The sequence below is a fragment of the Myotis nattereri genome (genome assembly GCF_964212035.1).
Source record: "Myotis nattereri genome assembly, chromosome: 7".
In the NCBI taxonomy this organism is placed as follows: Eukaryota; Metazoa; Chordata; class Mammalia; order Chiroptera; family Vespertilionidae; genus Myotis; species Myotis nattereri.
In genome coordinates this window covers 61,073,358-61,091,942 of record NC_138082.1, presented here as the reverse complement: position 1 = coordinate 61,091,942, position 18,585 = coordinate 61,073,358, and the positions used below count along the sequence as shown (strand labels likewise).

The 18,585-nt window shown below is 40.4% G+C and overlaps 1 protein-coding gene across 1 annotated transcript in view; it reads left to right on the top strand.

Annotated features, from left to right (window-relative positions):
• The window catches only part of FMNL2 (formin like 2), a 323,355-nt gene that overhangs the window by 213,691 nt on the left and 91,079 nt on the right, over positions 1 to 18,585 (top strand). Inside the window, exons 4-7 of the mRNA XM_081095526.1 lie at positions 220 to 296; positions 10,955 to 11,038; positions 14,215 to 14,367; positions 16,760 to 16,879. Of these exons, the coding sequence (XP_080951652.1) occupies positions 220 to 296; positions 10,955 to 11,038; positions 14,215 to 14,367; positions 16,760 to 16,879 (434 nt within the window). The remainder of the gene's footprint in view (positions 1 to 219; positions 297 to 10,954; positions 11,039 to 14,214; positions 14,368 to 16,759; positions 16,880 to 18,585) is intronic.

Sequence of the window (18,585 nt, the reverse complement as noted above, 5' to 3'; positions counted from 1 at the left end):
CCACTTAGTACATGAAAATAAGTAATTTTTCCCAATCCTTTTGCATCAGCTGATTTTCATGATGAGAAAAATGTGTGTGCTTTGCAAAAAGAAATGCGAGAAAAGCCCACTTCAGAAGCAGAGCTATTTTCATATCGTGTTAAACTTATTACAAGTAAGCTACAGTTTTAGCAGTTGCTAAAATATGTTTTGTGAGAATATGTGTTTCTTGAATTATAGAAATTCAGACGGCGTGTTCAAGAATCCACACAAGTGCTGAGAGAACTGGAAATTTCTTTAAGAACCAACCATATTGGGTAAGTGTGCCCATTTAATATTTTAGCTCCAAGGCTCTTTTGGACACTTTACAAAGTGACTGTGTCATACCTGAAGAGTTAAGCTTCCTTACTGTTCATTATAAGCTAGGAGACAGAGGTTTAGGTGGGTGGAACCTGTGTTGGCACTTGAGTTTCTCACAGTACAAGGATCAGTAGGAGCTGGACAGACAGTCCTTGATTTGGGATATTTATAACCATGGTAAAATTCTTTGCTTGGATGTAGTAGCAAGTGTTTGGTCTCTTGTGTGTATAATAATTCTTTGGCAAATTAGGAACCCCCAACAAGTAATGCAGACAGATTCTGGAAGATCTCCGAACCTTCATGGGCGTTCTCTGAGCTGGTTGTTTGAAATTGCTCCGCTCTGCTTTCCTCACTTCCCACCTTTCTGGCCAGAAGGGGACAGAAACTGGAGTGATGTCACCTGATACACTTCATTGTACACAGATACTTGGTTCTGCGTCTCTTCTTCCTACACCTCAAATTCTCAAATTTTTAGGACCAGGAAGTGTAAATCCACTCTAGAAAATAAAGTTTGAGGGATCTCGGCGCTAAGCATTTCTGAGTTTTCATGCAACAACATGGTTGCTTTCCCTCAAGCAAGTGCAACTTCATGGCATTCTCACATATTCCTGATGGCATAATTCTAGAGTACCTTAAAATAAGATGGTTTATCTGCAAGGCATATCCTATTTTATAGCCTGAGTTCTTCCTAAAATTTTTGTTTAGTTTCCAGCAAGTTTTTTAACCCTCTAGGCCTTAAATACTTGAGTTTTACAATAAGAAAATCTTTTAGGATTTTCCCCTTTGGCATTCTTTGCAGGTCTTTTGGAAATGAGGTTTTTACATATATATTATTTTATAGTTTTACAGAGTATTCTGTAAATTAATATATTACATAAGTAACAGCTTACTTCTACTTTAGACTATGTTTGCTGTAAGCCATTCAAGTGGTTAATTTTCACAGTTATTTCAGAATAAGCTTTTGTTATTGTTGTTAATCCTCACCCAATGATATTTTTCCATTGATTTTTTTTTTTTTAGAGAGAGTGGAAGGGAGGGGGAGAGACAGAGAGAGAAACATCTATGTGAGACATACACATCTATTGGTTGCCTCCTGCACATGGGTCAAGCCTACAACTGAGGTACGCACCCTTACCAGAACCCTCAGTCCCTGGTCCAAAGCTCTATCCACTTAGCCAAACTGGCTAGGGCAAAATAAGCTTTTTTAAATGGCATAAATGCAGGGTTAGAATGTTCATTTCTTAAAGGATAACTCTGCATGTTGTTTCCTTGAAAAATGAAATATTCAAAAACTGAACCAACCTAAAGTTGAAAATCACCTTCATCCCAGAAAATGGGCTGTAGAGCAGTGGATCATAGAATCATGATTTAGAACTGGAAGAGAAATTAAGGATTACCTAGTTCCTCATTTTACAGATTAGAAGTTTTAAGGACCAGAGAAGGTGAGTGACTCCCACAAAATCTACAGCTGTAGAGCCAGGTGCTTTGGTTCAAAATGCTGTGTTCTTTTTCTTATGTTGCCTAATCTGGCAGCCCTTTCCCTGAAAGGAAATAGGATAATCAGGACTCTGGGATCAAAGCAATGAGGCTTGTCTATTGGGGGTGAAAGTGGTGGTAAGTTAATATAGTTGGGCATCCAAGCTTAGGAAATTTACATACTTTCCAATATTTGTGGATCAGGAGCTAGATTCCATTTGGTAAGGTCCAACCCTATACTGTTGGCACCACTTCTTGACTGAATGATCTGCAGCCAGGATTTCTACAAATTGTCAAAAAGCATTTCTTCGGGCATTGCTGGAATAATGTGAAATTGACCATCAAATACCAAAGCAAGATGATCATTTCCAATACAAAGTTGGCTGAATAGTAGAGCCCTGGTTGGGTTGAAGCCAGTGCAAATCTGCAAGCAATTGGAATGGTTTGTTGTTTAGGATGCTGTGGGGGTGTTGAAAGATTCTTACGTTTCTTTCATCTTCTCCAGCTGAAGTTTTTTTTGTGTTTATCACCTATCTGAGGCACTCTGAAAGCTTTGGCTTTAGCAGCAGAATAATGCATGGAGGTGCATTGTCTGTCTGTATGCAACCGATTACTGGCATAACCTTATACGGATGAAACCACACACCAGGATTTTGACCTGTCTTGCCTGACCTGAAAACCCAAGCCTGAACTGACTCTTCACTATGGAAACTAAGCAGCTTGAATTCATTTGGCTGGAAAATTTTCTGAAAAAGTTACTCAATAATGTGAAAGCAATCAATCAATACAATGAGGAATTCTTGGAATACAAGATGCTAAATAAGGGATCCATAGATTTTATTGTACTCTTTAAGGTACCATAATAGAAAGGTAATTGGGCGCCTATTTGCCTTATGAAAAGAAATATGTTAGTTCAGATTTTTGCTATTTGTTACTTGATCTTAGGTAAGTTATATAAACTCTCTTTACTTACCATCTGATCTAAGTTAACTTCTTACCTATAAAATGAGGATAATAAAACTCCATAGGCATATTGTAAGGATCAAATGAAATAATTCACAAAATATCTAACATAAAAATGATCTAATATAGGGTTTAATACATAGTAATTACTCACTATATAACTGTTGTTTGTTATGCATATTGAAAATAATATTGTATCTAATAATAATTCAACAATATTATGTAATATGTCCCCAAGGAATTCCATGCAGAGAATGTTGCCTTCCTTGTTTAAAACGACCCTGACACCTAGGAGATTGTTGCTTACCAGAAATTAAAAGGAAGAATTACATTTAAAATATATTGTCTTAAAAAAATTATTCTTGGCACATACTTGCATTTCAAGGTTAAAGGCTAGGGCTTTGCTGAGATAACATTCCAAGCTATAGCTTTGCCAAGCAAAGGGTTTGTTCTGAGTTTTGATGTTAACCTAAAACTCTATAAATGGAGTAATCTTCTGAAAAAGAAAATTAATTTTCTTTGAGCCAAACTGAAGTAAGAATTGGACTAGAAATAATCGCATTCACTTACTCTTAAGAGTTATAATAATAGAGAAGAATTGGATTATGACTTATCCCAGCTCTTGAAATGACATGCAATACCCTTGAAAGGAGCCACAAATATTAGAACACGTTGTCCGGGCAGTGTGAGTAGGCATATGTTGTGATGTTTTGGATGTCAGGGTGGTAAGATTCAAGTGGCCGCAGTAGTGGTGAGCTGGATAGATTTACGGGCTGTATTCCATGGAACTGAGATGTAGGCTATCTCTTCTTGCAGGTAATTCATTTTAGTGAAACTCCTTATTATGATAGAAAATTAATTCTCATCCTGAGTGCAGTCACAGAAATTCTGAAAGATGCTCAGTTCATTTGATTTCATTGGGGGTGTTGAGAGAATGAGGTTGTGAGAGAAATGTCCTAGTGGGCAGGTTTGTAGAAAGAAGTGGGGGAAGTGAGGAGGTGCTCAGTGACATCCTCCCTCCTGAACTTTCAGCTTTTTTTGTGAAGAAGCAATGTGGGCTGGGCCAGGCCAAAAGAGCTGGTTCTAAGAGGTATAAAACACCTATGGGGTGTGTGTGCATCAAGCTAGCCTATGGTTAATTCATTCTTAGATGGTGCTTTTTGGAAATTTTCAAGATCATAGTCATTTGGTCATGTATTAAGCATTGTATTAGGCACATTCAATGTATTATTTATTTCTTACAAAATCTTTTTATTGTTGCCTTTTACCTCTGAACCTTCATTTTACAGATGAGAAAGCTGAGTGAGCTATTAAGTATCTTGCTCAAGTCCACACAACTTAGAAGCACTGAGGTTCGAACCTAGATATGTCCAAAGCCTGTCATAAAGCCAACAGTTCTCAATTTCTTTTTAATTTTAGGACTCCTTACTCTCTTAAATTATTTTTGTGGGTTTTATCTATTAAATGTTCTCCATATTGGAAATTTAAACGGATACATTTTAAATATGCTTCTTTAATAAAATTTAATATTTATTAAATATTTAATAACTGTAAATATATAAATACAAAATAAGAAACATAATATAGCACAAATAACATATTTCATAAAAACTGTTTTCCAAAGCAAAAAAAAAAAAATATATTGGTGACAAGAGTGGCCCTAATTTACATTTAACATCTCTTTAATGGTTTGTTAGTAGAAGGCAGCTGCATTCTCATATCTTGCATTCAGTGTGTTGTGCTATGTTGCTTTGGTTGATGTATATGAAGAAAACCTGGCCTTACACAGATACTCACCTGTCACCATATGTAGCTATTACAGTATTATTGACTGTAGTCACTGTGCTGTATTTTATACTCCTGTGACTGTTTTGTAACTACCAATCTCTACTTTTCAATCCCTTCACCTTATTCACCAAACCTCTCAGCCCCCTTCCCCTCTGGCAACCATCAATCTGTTTCCTGAGTCTGTTTCTGTTTTGTTTGTCCACTTATATTGTTCTTTGGATTCCACATATAAGTGAAATCTTTCTCTGACTGACTTATTTCACCAGTAATACCCTCTGGGTTCATCCATCCAGTCGCAAATGATAAGATTTCATTCTTCTTTTGTGGCTGAGTAATATTCCATTGTATATCTAGACCACAGCTTTTTTTTTTTTTTTTTTTTTAATCTGTCTACTGATGGGCACTTGGGTTGCTTTCACATCTTGGCTATTGTAAATTATGCTGCATTAAACATAGGGGTACATATATTTATTTGAATTAATGTTTTGGGTTTCTTTGGATTTATACCCATAAGTGGAATTTCTGGGTCATAAGGTAGTTCCATTTTTAGTTTTTTTGAGGAACCTCCATACTGTGTCCCATAGTGGCTGCACCAATCTGCATTCTCACCAGCAGTGCAGCAGGGTTTCCTTTTATTTTATTTTTTTATCTTTATTGTTGGAAGTATTACATATGGGCCCTACTCCCCCACTCCCACCCCCACTGACCTCTTCTAGTCCACCCCATAGGAAGAGTTTTTAAATAACTTTTTCTGATAACTGTGGATGTTCTTCTTTGATATTACACCAAAATTCAAGAAATGGCAGTTTCTTAAAGTTACCTGCAATGTGAAATCTGAAACTAAACCTATGAGTTTTTGTGCTCTGTTGTACTAAAGTCTATTTACTGTCTTGCACTTGAATGCATCTCTTTACCCATTAGTAAGTTTTTAACATCATGAATTGGTTATTTGGAAAATATTGTGTCATTGATCACCTGAACATTGACACGCTTTATTCTGCACTATAAAAACAGCTGCACTTGTTAGTAGTCACCGGTCTCACCGGAGTATTCTTGAAGGACTGAGGAACTGTCCAGCTCATGGTGGTGAATACCAGTGTTCCAAATTTCTAACGTTTTTTGGTTTGAAAGCTCAAATTTTATCATCGACAACAACTACCATCAGTTGGTTTCCTCAACATGACAGGCTCACTTCATCCACTTTTGAGAATATGTCTGCCAAGTGCCCAAACCGGAATAGCCTTAGTCTGTCAGTCATTTTACATTTCATGTAAAAAAGTGGTGGTTGGGTTTGCAACTCAAACACCTGCCCGAGCGCTTTCCCTCAAGACAATAGCGGCACTGGGGTAGGCAGCAGAAGTGCCTTATGCGAGCTTCCCATTTTGCCACACAGAAAAGTCAAGATGTATATAGAAGAGAGAAGCTTTAATGTGATCAAGAATTGTTATTGCCTCCCTACGGGCAGCTTTAAGTGAAGCTAACTTTTATCCTCCCAAGGACATGGGATGAAGAATAAAATAAGTAGGTGCATTCTTTAGTGGCAGCAGGGGGTTTTATCTGTTAAATGTTCTCCCATTTCTTTCTATCACCACACTTCTTTCTTTTTTAAAATATATATTTTTATTGATTTCAGAGAGGAGGAGAGAGGGAGGAGAGATAGAAACATCAGTAATGGGAGAGAATAATTGATTGGCTGTCTCCTACATGCCGCACACTGGGGATCGAGCCTGCAACCTGGGCATGTGCCCTGACTGGGAATTGAACTGTGACCTCCAGGCTCATAGTTCGATGCTCAACCAGTGACCCATGTTGGCCGGGCCACCCACATTTCTTTTGTACCATCAGTGCAAATGTCAGCACGGTGACAAAAATAACTGCTTTCTTAATATTTGTATGAAAACACTTGTAACTCCACAGACCCCTGGGAGGGTCTCAGGGACCTCTAGTGGTTTGTGGGCTATACTTTGAGAACCAATTTGTGACACTGTCTCCTAGATTTGGTAGCTAATGATGAATCTGGGTGATGCTACTCAATCTCTCTCTCTCTCTCTCTCTCTCTCTCTCTCTCTCTCTCTCTCTCTCTCTCTCTTTCATGATTTTTTTAGCCACTGCAGTTCACCATGCCTGTGGGGAACCTTTTCCTGCCAAGGGCCATTTGGATATTTATAGCATCATTTGCAAGCTATACAAAGTTATCAACTTAAAAATTAGCCTGCTATATTTGGTCAAACGTTTAATTAACTCACCCCTAATGCCTTGGCAGGGCCAGACCAAATGATTTCACGGGCCTTATGTGGCCCACAGGCTGGAGACTAACAAAGGGAGTCCCTTTATCTTGTGTCTCTAGCTGAGAATAATGAGGTTTAAGATTTGGCGGGGTAGAGAGAAAACAGCAATTCGGAAATGAAGCTTTGACCTGTCGACAATAAAACAGTAGCTACTGGCACCTGCACTTAGATCTCGTCCTTGAAGAAGGTATTTTCTGGAGCTATTTTTCTTGTCCACATCTCTTCTGGCTCCTGAGCAGCTGATTGGAAATTTGCCTAATTCACTTTTACAGCATGTAATTACAGTGAATCTGTGAGGTGCTTAGTACGTGATGTGTGCTATCAGAGTCAAAAATAATTCTGCTTTGCAAAACCTATCATTACCCAATTTGAAACTGTTTGCCTATTGGTAATATATAAAACAAAATGTGTATAGCATGCACAGAGGTGAAAATGGAAATTGACTACAGGAACTCAACATTTATGCTATTTCATTGCATGATTATATACATAAATCTGCAGAATGGGGCATCCTTTTTTTATGTCTTTAGCTTCAAGATACTGCTTGAAAGTTGCCCTTTTTTATGTTTGCCTTTTTTCTTTCCGTCTTCTTTCATTTCCACAGAAGTTCACTCTCACCTGTGTTTTCTTCTGTTCAGAATATCCCCAGTGTGGAAGGGACAGGGATTGAGAGGGGAAAAGTGAAGGCTGTTTATAGCCTTTTTTTGCTGAAATGAGTTTACTAACCTGATATCATTTGACTAATGGGGTAAGATAATCAACCATGATATACTTTTTTTTCGTAAATCACCTCGGGGTGCCTGGGCCAGATCAAAGGCCCAGGGAAGATCTTGCAGCTTAGAAAGAGGTTGTCCACATGAAATGAAATTTCTGAGGCAGGACAGGAGCAGGAACTGAGCAGCTGGCACCTGCCTTTCAACTTGGAAGTTGTTTTTAAGGCACTTTTGCTCGAAGTCATCAAGTGGGAGTGGAGGTATTGATAAGAACATTGGATTGAAGTAAGGGAAGCTAATTAATAGTCTGTCCTTACACCAGACTGTATGCATATTAGTATTTTGAGTCAAGAGAATTGAAGCTCTGGCTGTGCTTGGCTATTTCCTACCTTCTTTCCTTTCTTCCTCTCTCTCTTCCTTCCTTTTTTTTTTTAAAATTCATTATCTCTGAGTCATTTGCCTCCTATCCAGTTTGTGGCTGAACGTTTTTTTCCATTTTTTTCTTTCTTCAAACTATAAGGGGAAGTTTATTTAAGGTCACAGAGGTAGAAGAAGTGAGCCATCGAAGAAATGGGCTCAGGAGACAAGCTACACGGGCGAAAGAAGGGCCCTTGGAGCTTAGGAGAAAGAGGGAGGCAAGGAAACCACTGCTGGGGGATGGGGAAGGGGAACTGGCCGGGGGGGGGGGGGGGTACTGCTCCTTTTAGAGAGAGGCACTGGGTTCTTGTCTTGAGAGTATTTATCTGGAGGGTGCAGGGGAGGATCCCAATAGAATATTCATCAACTTTCCAGGTGTGCCCTTTCAGGGTCATGGTCTCCACTGATTGGTTGGTCATTAATCAATGCAGCTGGTCCTGTTGCCAGCCCTGGCCTCGCTTGTCTGTTTCGCTGCTTTTCTGGGCCTGGAGCTGAAGCACAACTGAGGCCTAGACGTATGTGATGTGGGTCAGAACCTCACCGTCCTGGAGGGTCCGAGCTGCATGACCAGCAATATGAAAGGTCAGGGGGTCTGGGGACAAGGTCCTTGTTCTCCCAGCTTTGCCCGACGCTAGGCTTTCCGCCTGCATGGCCTTCTGTACCTACCCGCTCGCCCTTGCTCTGCTCACGTCTGTCTAACTGTGCAGCTGAAGTTTCAAGTGAGATGGCTATGACAGTGGTTGAGGCCATCACAGGTCCTCAGAGCGTCCTGGACCAGCTCTACTCTTTTAGAGGCTGTGTCTGGAAAATCAACCATGTATGTGGCTGTTTTTCTCAGCTCCTACATTCGAGTATTCCCCGTGGCCACTGAGGATATGGAGAGCCGAGACTGCCCTGGAAAACCTGGGCCCGTTGGTGACATTTCCTGTACAAAGATGACCCCCGTGCCCAGCTCTGGGGCTCCCTGCTGTGACCCACCCCGAGGGCCCGTTCAGATGGTGCGGTCAGAGCCCGTAGGTCAGACCATCGGAGAGGCTTGAGAGCAGCCGAGGGGTTTGTAGCTAGTCATCCGGTTCTCATAGTGACTTTTAGCCTTTCTTTAGTCTCCTGCCAGTTGTAAAAAGAAAAAAATTCTGTACTATTTCCAAGCTTCTAATTATCGGTGCTTAAAAAATCCACTCTCTCCTAAGGCCTAGTTGTGTAGGGACCAATTAAAATAAATCAGATGAAAATAAGTATCTAGTAGCAGATGCCGTTAGGTTGTGTGTGCAGTGGTTTTGGAATGAAACTTCGGCCCTGACCAGCATCTGGCCCTGTTAGTTTGGGTGAGCTCCCATAGCAGAGCCACTTTGTGGGGCCCAGTGGTGGTGTGTTTCCTTGCCAGGGTTGCCACGCCAGGTCTCTTGAAAATTAAATGTTATTTGCTTGTGTGGGGCTATGTTAAATGCATACATTTTGTGATAGTCTGCCCGAGGCTGTTGGGGGAAATCTGAGGCCAGTGTCTTTTTTCCCCACCTTGCTGTCTGTCTCCTGGAACCACCTACAGACATAAGTTTACATCCTGGAGATAGAGGGACATAAAAGGAAGAATGGCCCAGCCAGCATGGCTCAGTGGTTGAGCATCAACCTATGAACCAGGAGGTCACAGTCAGGGCACATGCCCAGGTTGCAGGCTCAATCCCCAGTAGGGGCGTGCAGGAGGCAGCCGATCAATGATTCGCTCTCATCATTGCTGTTTCTATCTCTCTGTCCCTCTCCCTTCCTCTAAAACCAATTAAAAAGAAAACTTTTTTTTAAGGAAGAATGAACTATGAGGATAAAACAGAAACAAAGAAAATACCCTCCAAAAAACAAAAATAAAAAGCAGGCATCCTGAGTTCCAGATTTTTTTTTTTCTTCCTTTAAGACAGAGACCTCAAGGGGTTGCTCATCCTTAAGGACACAGGCAGGATTGACCAGTGTTCACCAGCTCCCACAGTAGCTCTCGTGCCCACGCCTGCTAGGCCTCATGAGCTGGGTGTGCATGGAAGAGTCAGCCATTTTGAAATGTCCTTGGCAGATGTACCTTGTTTCACGTGTGAGACAGTAGCAGATATTATTTGTTGGAGTTTCCAATCTAGTGAAGGCTTAATGGGGTGTCCCATGTTTTCTGATGATGGACGCCCTGGGGAACCCTGTAAGGTGGGGTAACAACTGTTTATCTCCGGTACCTAAGAGTTCTGTTAGACTAGCCTACTTCATCTCTTGGAATGATTATGACAAATGAATAAAAATTTGTAAAAGAAAACCAGTGAACTGCTTTCAAACCCACCACTCAAATGCAAGGTGGTCCTATTTTCAAAAGAATTTTTGAAAAACATGGTATTTGTCACGTCTCAACTCTGATGATGGTATGCGGTGTCTGCAACTTCTTGAAAGGTTTTAACATTCGTGGAAAAAGTTAAGCAAATCATCCCTATCGAATTTCCAGAAGCCCATAAACACTGGTCTCTCATTGGCTGGTTGAGCGTTTTCTGCAGCTTCATGTGCCAAGAAAAGAGTTGAATGTGGATTTGGACTCGCGCCTGGATTTCAGTGGTTATGTCGTCATGTCCCCCGTCTGCCTCCCTCCCCGTGCAGTCTTGGCTCCTGTAGCAAACAGGCTGAGGATCAGTTATGGTGGAAAAAGTACATTTAGCAAGTGCCTTTTTTTAGCAAGTTTCTTAGGGGTTATCTTAAGTCTCTTAAGCGGTAAAATTCAAAGAAGGCACCCATACGCCTTTGGCCCCCTATTCTTGCACATTGAAATGTTGCGGTTTTCTTAGTTGGTCTATCTGAAAGCTCCTACCTGGTGTGATAGAGTCCAGGCTTCCTTAGTACCAATTTCCTTTCAGGCAATAAGTGTTTGTGGTGGAAAAACAAAAGTTTTCACCGGGGCCTTTTGTGGCAGAGCATGTGACAAATCTCCCCCATAATTTTTTTCCCCAACAGATGGGTCAGAGAGTTTTTGAATGAAGAAAATAAAGGCCTCGATGTCCTGGTGGAGTATCTGTCGTTTGCACAGTATGCGGTAACGTAAGTAAAACTTGGCTTGTTTCTTTGGCATTTTATGTGGTCGCAGAAGATGCAGCTCAGTGGTACAGTTACACCCTGCACTGCCCGGGAAACCAGAAGCAGATGTGCTATGGACTAAGGAGGCTTGTTTCTACTCAAACTGCTAAAAGCAAATCCCATAATTGTTATTAGAAATGCTTTTAAGGCAGAAGTAAAACAGCGGAGTAAAAATTACCCTTGAAGAGTCTTTATTTTAAACTGAACTACTTTGTTTAGTGCTCAAGTCACATATATCCATAAGGTAGAATACTCCAGCACTTACTGAGAGAGGTGTATGATACATTGTTGAGTAAAGCAGGATACAGAAGAGTGACTCCCTTTTTATTTTAAAAAATTACATATATATGTGTATTTGCATGTGCTAGTAAATACAGAAATAAATAGCAGACTGAAAGTGGTGACCAAGAGGCTTGCCCTTTTTACTTTTATGTATTTGTATTGACTTACCTTTCATAAAGGTGAAGGGGACAAAGTTGGAGCAAAGCAGAAAAAAAGTAACTTATTTAACCTAGTTTTTGTTAATTCATAAACTTTCCTTATTCGCTTCACTTGTGGAAAGATTTATAACAGGAGTGAAAAGTACATTTCAATGAGATATTCTGTTCTCCACATTTCCTCCTTTATTTATTTTTCCCCTTTATTAAGATATTACAAATGTGTCCTTATCCCCCCAATGTCCCCTCATTCCCCCAATCCTGCCCTCACCCTCACTCCCACCCCCTGTTGTCCACATCCATCGCTTATGCTTATATGCATGCATACAAGTCCTTTGGTTGACCTTTCCCCCTCACCCTCACCCTCCCCTGCCTTCCCTCTGAGTTTTGAGCATCTGATCGATGCTTCTCTGTCTCTACATTTCCTCCTTTAATCAAAAAATATTTCTGCATCCACAGATATGCTCTCACACATATTGTATTTTTAATTTACTGGAGGATATTCTGGCTCAGGTGATATTCCCCCCCCCCCCCCCATTCTTCTTTTAAAAGCAATCACTTGTTTTTTTATATTGCCTCACTCCAATAAAATCTTAAGACCTGACCAGATGCTGTTTTATCTTATTATCCTCATCACTTCCTTGAGAATTTGTGAGGAGAAAGCTATAATTATTCCTACCTTATTGATGCAGAAACTAAAGAATTAACTGAAACTGGCTTGATGAGTTTCAGCTTTGATAAGTTTTATATATGGAATAGAGTAAGAAAAAACCAAAACACAGTTGCTTATCTTCCTGAGAAAGTGTCCTCTGAAATAAAATCTTAGTTTTTATAGAATACTCTCCCAAAGGTTGTTTCTTATCTCCCACTAGATCAAAACTGCTAATCTCCTTTTGCACTTCATATCATATGACAAACCAATAATAGTACTCTGTTGCATATTTTATAATCTGTAAGATTATTTATGGAATTAAGGAAGGGCTAAGAAACATCAGGAATAATGAAAAGAATGGTATGCTTTGTGCTATATGTTTTCTGTAATTAACCTTTTATCTAATCACAGTAGAGCTTTGGAACCAGCTTTTCCAAATGTATGCCTACAAAAAACCCATGGGAAAAGACTATGCCACCATGAGGGAATTCTTCCCGTCTATGGCAGAAGATCAAACCCAACAAAAGATCAGAACTCAGAGCTTTTGCTTCCCAATCTTTTTTTTTTTGCATTGGCTTCACATTTGTGCTGATTAGTTTTGATTTTCTTTTGCATTAATTAGATGACAAATTATATAGAAACACATAATTTATGTTCTTTCTTGAAACGAACGGGCTGGAAAATTTCTTGCTATTCCTTGGCATGTGACAACTTCCTAGCCCACGAATGTGAAACAGCGGGCTCAGGCTCCATCCCTAAAGCACAAGCTTTCACCACGGTGGTTCCTTTTTCTGCTGTGTGAGAGTTGGGGACCAGCCGAAAGGAACATGAGAGCTGGACAGCTGAATGGCATGGGGGCTGCAGAGAGATGTGGCGAGAGTGGGGCAGACTTGAGTGACCTTGGAATGTCCCCTCGGCTTACCTTCTCCTATCTCAATTATAGACTTCTATTTTTAATACTCAAGGATCTATTCGATTACACAGCTTCCACCTCTTTTCTGTTCAGCACTGTTTCCTGAATCCTAAGGCATGACAGAATTGTCAGACGAATTCAATGCCATTATACCAGTCTGTGACATCTGGATTAATATTAAATAGATGGAGAACATCACCTGGTTTACAGATGACTGTTCTAACCAAATATTTTATTTTGGCCATCATACTTTTTATAAAAGTCATACTTTTTCATAAAAAGTCATACTCATTATTCCCAATATGTATTGGTGCTGTCTCTTCTGTGATAGCCTTCAAGATCTTCCAGATGATATTAATTATAGTTGCCTTCTGTTTATTCTCTATCGGGTCAGGTAGAACTATGGGTAGAAACAATTGATAAAATACTTTTTGGGGGAACGCAGAGCTTCTGACTTTGGGAGGGGAAAATACACAGAACTCAAAGGTGTGTCTGTTTAGAAATGCTGCCCCTAAAATTATACAAGACCGAGTGCCTTAACTTGCCATTTCTTCTAACATGGTTAACATGAGTAATAACCTCAAAAATGTCAGAGAAACAACAGTCCTACTTTAAAGAGCACCACATTGGGAAGCTATTCCAAAATCAAAGCAAATTCATACGTTTGCGAGTAATGTGTCACATATGGTTGGAAAAGCACACTTGCCAACACACCAGGAGAAAATGCGCAGTGAAAATGGATGGGTAGGAATAAATTAGTATAAGCCTAACATATTGACGTGTTAAAGCAAAATGAAGACATCTGTACGATTCCACCCTCCCCCACCTCCCATCTGAGCAATGTTGGCAATTGGTAAGCTAGCAAACTTTATCGTAAAATGCAGATACGTCACTATTTAAGTTTCGCTGTTGTTCAGCTACTTTGCCTGGCCCAGTATTTGTCATTCTGTATTTTTGAAGCTACCATGGAGTCCATGGATATTTTTTGTACTTCCCTTTTAGTTTTTGTTTGTTTGTTTGCAAAGACTACCCAAATTAAGGTGCAGACATACAAAAGGAAGGAGCAAGTTATGCACATCCAAGTGTTTGTGTAAATGTGTATCTCTCAGTCTCTCCTGGCATTTCTCTTTTGTTTCAGGTTTGACTTTGAAAGCGTGGAAAGCACCGTGGAGAGCTCGGTGGACAAATCAAAGCCCTGGAGCAGGTCCATCGAGGACCTGCACAGAGGCAGCAACCTGCCCTCCCCCGTGGGCAACAGTGTGTCCCGCTCCGGAAGGCATTCTGCACTGCGGTGAGTTTCTTTAACCAGGAGGGAGGCACAGGTGGCAGGATCCACAGGGACATCAGGGCCCCTCACGTCTGCGATGACCCTGGGCCACGGATTGCTGTATCTTGCCACATGGCACTTCCATTTCCAGTCATTTCAAAATGCAAGCTTCTTTGCGAGTTCCTGGGGTCATCCCTGGGGCCATGCTCTGTAGCATTAAGCAGCTTTCAGGAAACACCATTCCTTCATTCAGCACAAAGAGTAAGTTCTGCTGCCATAGGGAACAACAACAGGAGTCTGCACAGGCACATGCTTTTCTGGAACCAGGGAGATGCTGATGTCGTGATTGAGGCTCTGTTTTCTGGGTAGAGGCAGCACATTGAGATATGAGAATTTCCAGAACACCTTGTTGATGTTTGTACCCTGCTGCCCCCCTCCCCTTCTCCAGTGGTAGCTCAGGTGAGTGTTCTGTGAGGTGTGTTCTTAGTCATAGGCATGGAATGCTGTAGTGGTCACTTCTATTAATGAGATGCCTTTAAGCATGTTTCTTTGGTCACCTGTCAATCTTCTGTTTCCTTCTAAGGATTCCTTTTCTAGTCTCTCCTGGCTGAAATACCACCATGTTAAGGGAGGGTGGGTGCCAACCACTTGTATCACTAATGGGCATAATATCACTGAATTGTTCATCCACTCATTATGAATGAACAGTCATTCATGCACTGAAGAATATTTTTGAGCTGCTATAATTTGCCAAGCACTGTACTTAGAGTTTCTGTCCATGGGTGTGTCAGTCAATACTGCCTGCCAAGACAGAGACATCCCGATTCAGAAAGGTTTTTTATGTTCCAGGAGTTTAATACAAATTTTTATTAGGAAGTCCCACATTCCCAAACGTTGCTTACATTTTGTATCTTGAAGAGTTTATCTCACTTATTTCAGGCTTGACCTGGAAGGTGGACTTTGCTCCTGTCAGTGTTTAAGGTCACAGTGGGTACCGGGTCATTGCAGTCGAGTCCACGTGTCCAGGTGCAGCCAACGAATGTGGGACTTTCAGGCTTTCCATATCTGGTAGCCTTTTAATTACTTCTCGTCCCTTTGACTTGGGTTTTGGTGGTGGGAAGTCAAAGTCTCTAATGAAATTCAGTTCTGCCGAAGGACTTGATGTTTGAATATGATGCTTCCAATCAACCTTTCAGATTTTTTTTTTGGTTTGGAAATGCCAAAAATATTAATGGGTTTTAGAATAATTCAATAATAATGAAGAGCAGTGTTTTAATTCATCTCATGGTATTTGCATTAGGCCAAGAGCTCTATAACCTGCTAGTCTGCATCAACTTTACATGTAGACAAGGACATATGTGGGCCAATTTGGAAGCTGAAGAAAGGCCAGTTGTGCCTAAAGAATTCCCTCATCACTTTGGTACTTGAATGGAAATTCTTACCATTAGTATAGTTATAACTAGTATATGTAAGGGATCTAATGCACAAACTAGATGTTAATTTGCTTTTCCATAATTTCTTACCTAGAAAGGATCATTTATTGGCTAGTTCTACCCTAACAAGGACTTATTTCTTGATTAATAATTCATTATGCCTGCTTTTGAATGATTAAAGACTGTTTGGGGAGCTCACGTTGTTTCTAGTAAGATCAGGAAAATGTGGGAAACACCCCAGGTCCAATGAGAGTTGTAATCCTGGCCCCTGGAAGGCATGGTACAGGGACATCAATTTCTGATTTACTTCATGGTTGGCTCCAGGTAGATCCTGCTAGAATTCACTTTAAAATGGAAAAATAGACCAAAATATAGAGAGATGGACATGATGGAAATACTTTTCTGAGGAACTCAGGAACTATGTGGCATTTCCGGTTGGCAGGTGTGCTTGAAGATGACCAACTAAGAAACCAACATCACCTTCTTCTGTCTGTGTTTGAACAGTTTCAGACTCAGGAACAGAACAATGGAATTTCCTCCCCAGGTTCTAGTCACTCAAGAGAATCAGTGTGGCAGTAACTTTCATGAAACTTGTTGACCTGAAGCTTTGATTTTTGTTTTTAAACAATGATATTCCAGCTCTTGAGGTTCATGGATTTGTGCCTAGATTCTAATTCCGTATTTGGTCATTTGCTAGCATCTGTGATTTATAAAAACAGCAATCAGATGTACAGGCATATGGTACATGTTGCTTTTCATATACCCAAAGATTGTTTACATTTTTTTTCTCTTCCTCCTCCTTCCTCTCTCCCCTTTCTCTCTCTGATCCCCACATTTCCTTCACCTTTTGGCTTTCTTTTAGTTGCCCTTCTCTTTCATTCCGCCATCACATTCCTGATTGTCTTCTCCTCCTCTACTTTGTCCTTTCTGTTCCTACTGTCTCCTCTTCTTCCGGGTCCATTCATCTCTTACACCACCACCAGACTGGTTTCTCTGCCTGAGTATCTTCAGTTCAAATGCCACCAGAGCTGCTGCTCTCCCTGTTGCCTCTGGAGCAGCTTCAGTTTACACACTGATGATGAGGCTTCAAACCGGAAAATCTCATAAGTCGCAGGTGAAAATGACACCCAAGAGAGCTGGTAGTGCATGGTGGCAGGGTATTGCAACTGCTCTCCATGTTATAATATGATAACCTCATAGCTTAGCGCCCTCACCCAGTACTGGATGTGCCCACTGCCTTTTACACTTTGATACGCTGTTATCATATTATGAATTCTCATTTTAAGAATTTAAACCTTTAAAGTATGTTATATTTTTATTAATATTACAGGGGTGTGTTTTTTTAAAGAAAGAAAAAGCATATTAATTCATTTTCTGTAGAGATGATTTATTCTGGCAGCTTTGTTTGATTAGAATATGTCTTCTATATCCAAAGCAGAATTCAGTTCTCTTATCCTGATCTCCAGATTATAATATAGATTGGTAAAAAGGGTTAGTTAAACTTGGAAGTAGAAATGAAATTTTAAGAAATTTAAAACACTATAAATGGGGCTTGGTTAAAGAAAAAAAGGAAAAACACTAATGTTGATGCACATTCTTCTCTCTGTATTCAGACTTTATTTTTTAACTATTTTAAGTGGATTATTAAACGTTTTATGGCATGACCTTCACCTTCAGTTATATCAACTATTCGATTCTGTATTGTCATAAATTTGTCAGCTTGGCCAGTAGTAAAAATGTTGATATTGATGCAGTAGAAACCTGGATTGTGTTGTTTTTTTAAATTCAGAGCCCAGTGTGCCTTCAGTTAAGATAGATTTCTGTTGATGTGACCACAGATCTAGCTAAATTAAATGATTTATATATGCACATATGTGCACGCTAGATTTTTGAAGACAGTGCATTAATTCAGATGCAGGAGGTGACAAACTAAGAGCCTGGAGGAAGGGGTCAGATTTAAACTTGGGGTGATGGCCAGAGCTGCTTCTCAGGATGCGGAAAGGCTATTCCAGGTGGAGGTAAAGTGAAAGAGGATGAGATGAGTAGAATTCTTACATCAAAGGTCAGACATGTTTGGGAAAGAGGGAAGAAACTGCCCCTTCTGGCTTTGTGGTGGGGGTGGAGGGCTGTCTAAGGAGAGGTTGGGTCATAGACATGCAAAGCTGGAAAGACCTAGGGGGTCACCCCGACTGACCTTTCACGCTGTGGTGAGGAGACCGAGATCTGCATTTCCTTTAAGATATGAACTCCTATTAATATTTTTTCCTAAGATTCCCTAGAACAAAGTTTACTGTTTTCCTGAGATTATTAACTCAGTGGAATGGCATTTAATGAATAGTCATTGTCTGACTCTTACTGCCTATATACATAGTGGATTCATATGAAGAGATAGAGTTCAAGTTTATGTGCTGGTTTATACATTTTAATACAGTAATCTTATTCCTGGCAATGCTTTTTAGGGGAGTAATTTTTAAAAAATATGTTTTTATTGGTTTCAGAGAGGAAGAGAGAGGGAAAGAGAGATAGAAACATCAATGATGAGAGAGAACCATTGACTGGCTACCTCTTGCATGCCCCCCACTAGGGATCGAGTCCGCAACCTGAGCATGTGCCCTGACCAGGAATTGAACTGTGACCTCCTGGTTCACAGGTTGATGCTCAACCACTGAGCCAGGCCTGCTGAGCTTAGGGGAGTAATTTTTTAAATTATTTTAAATGGGCCTGAAGATATAGATAGCTTTGTTCCAGTTTTATTGAGTGTCCACTGTGTGCCAGGCACTGTTCTAAGGGCCTCCTGTGATTTACTGTT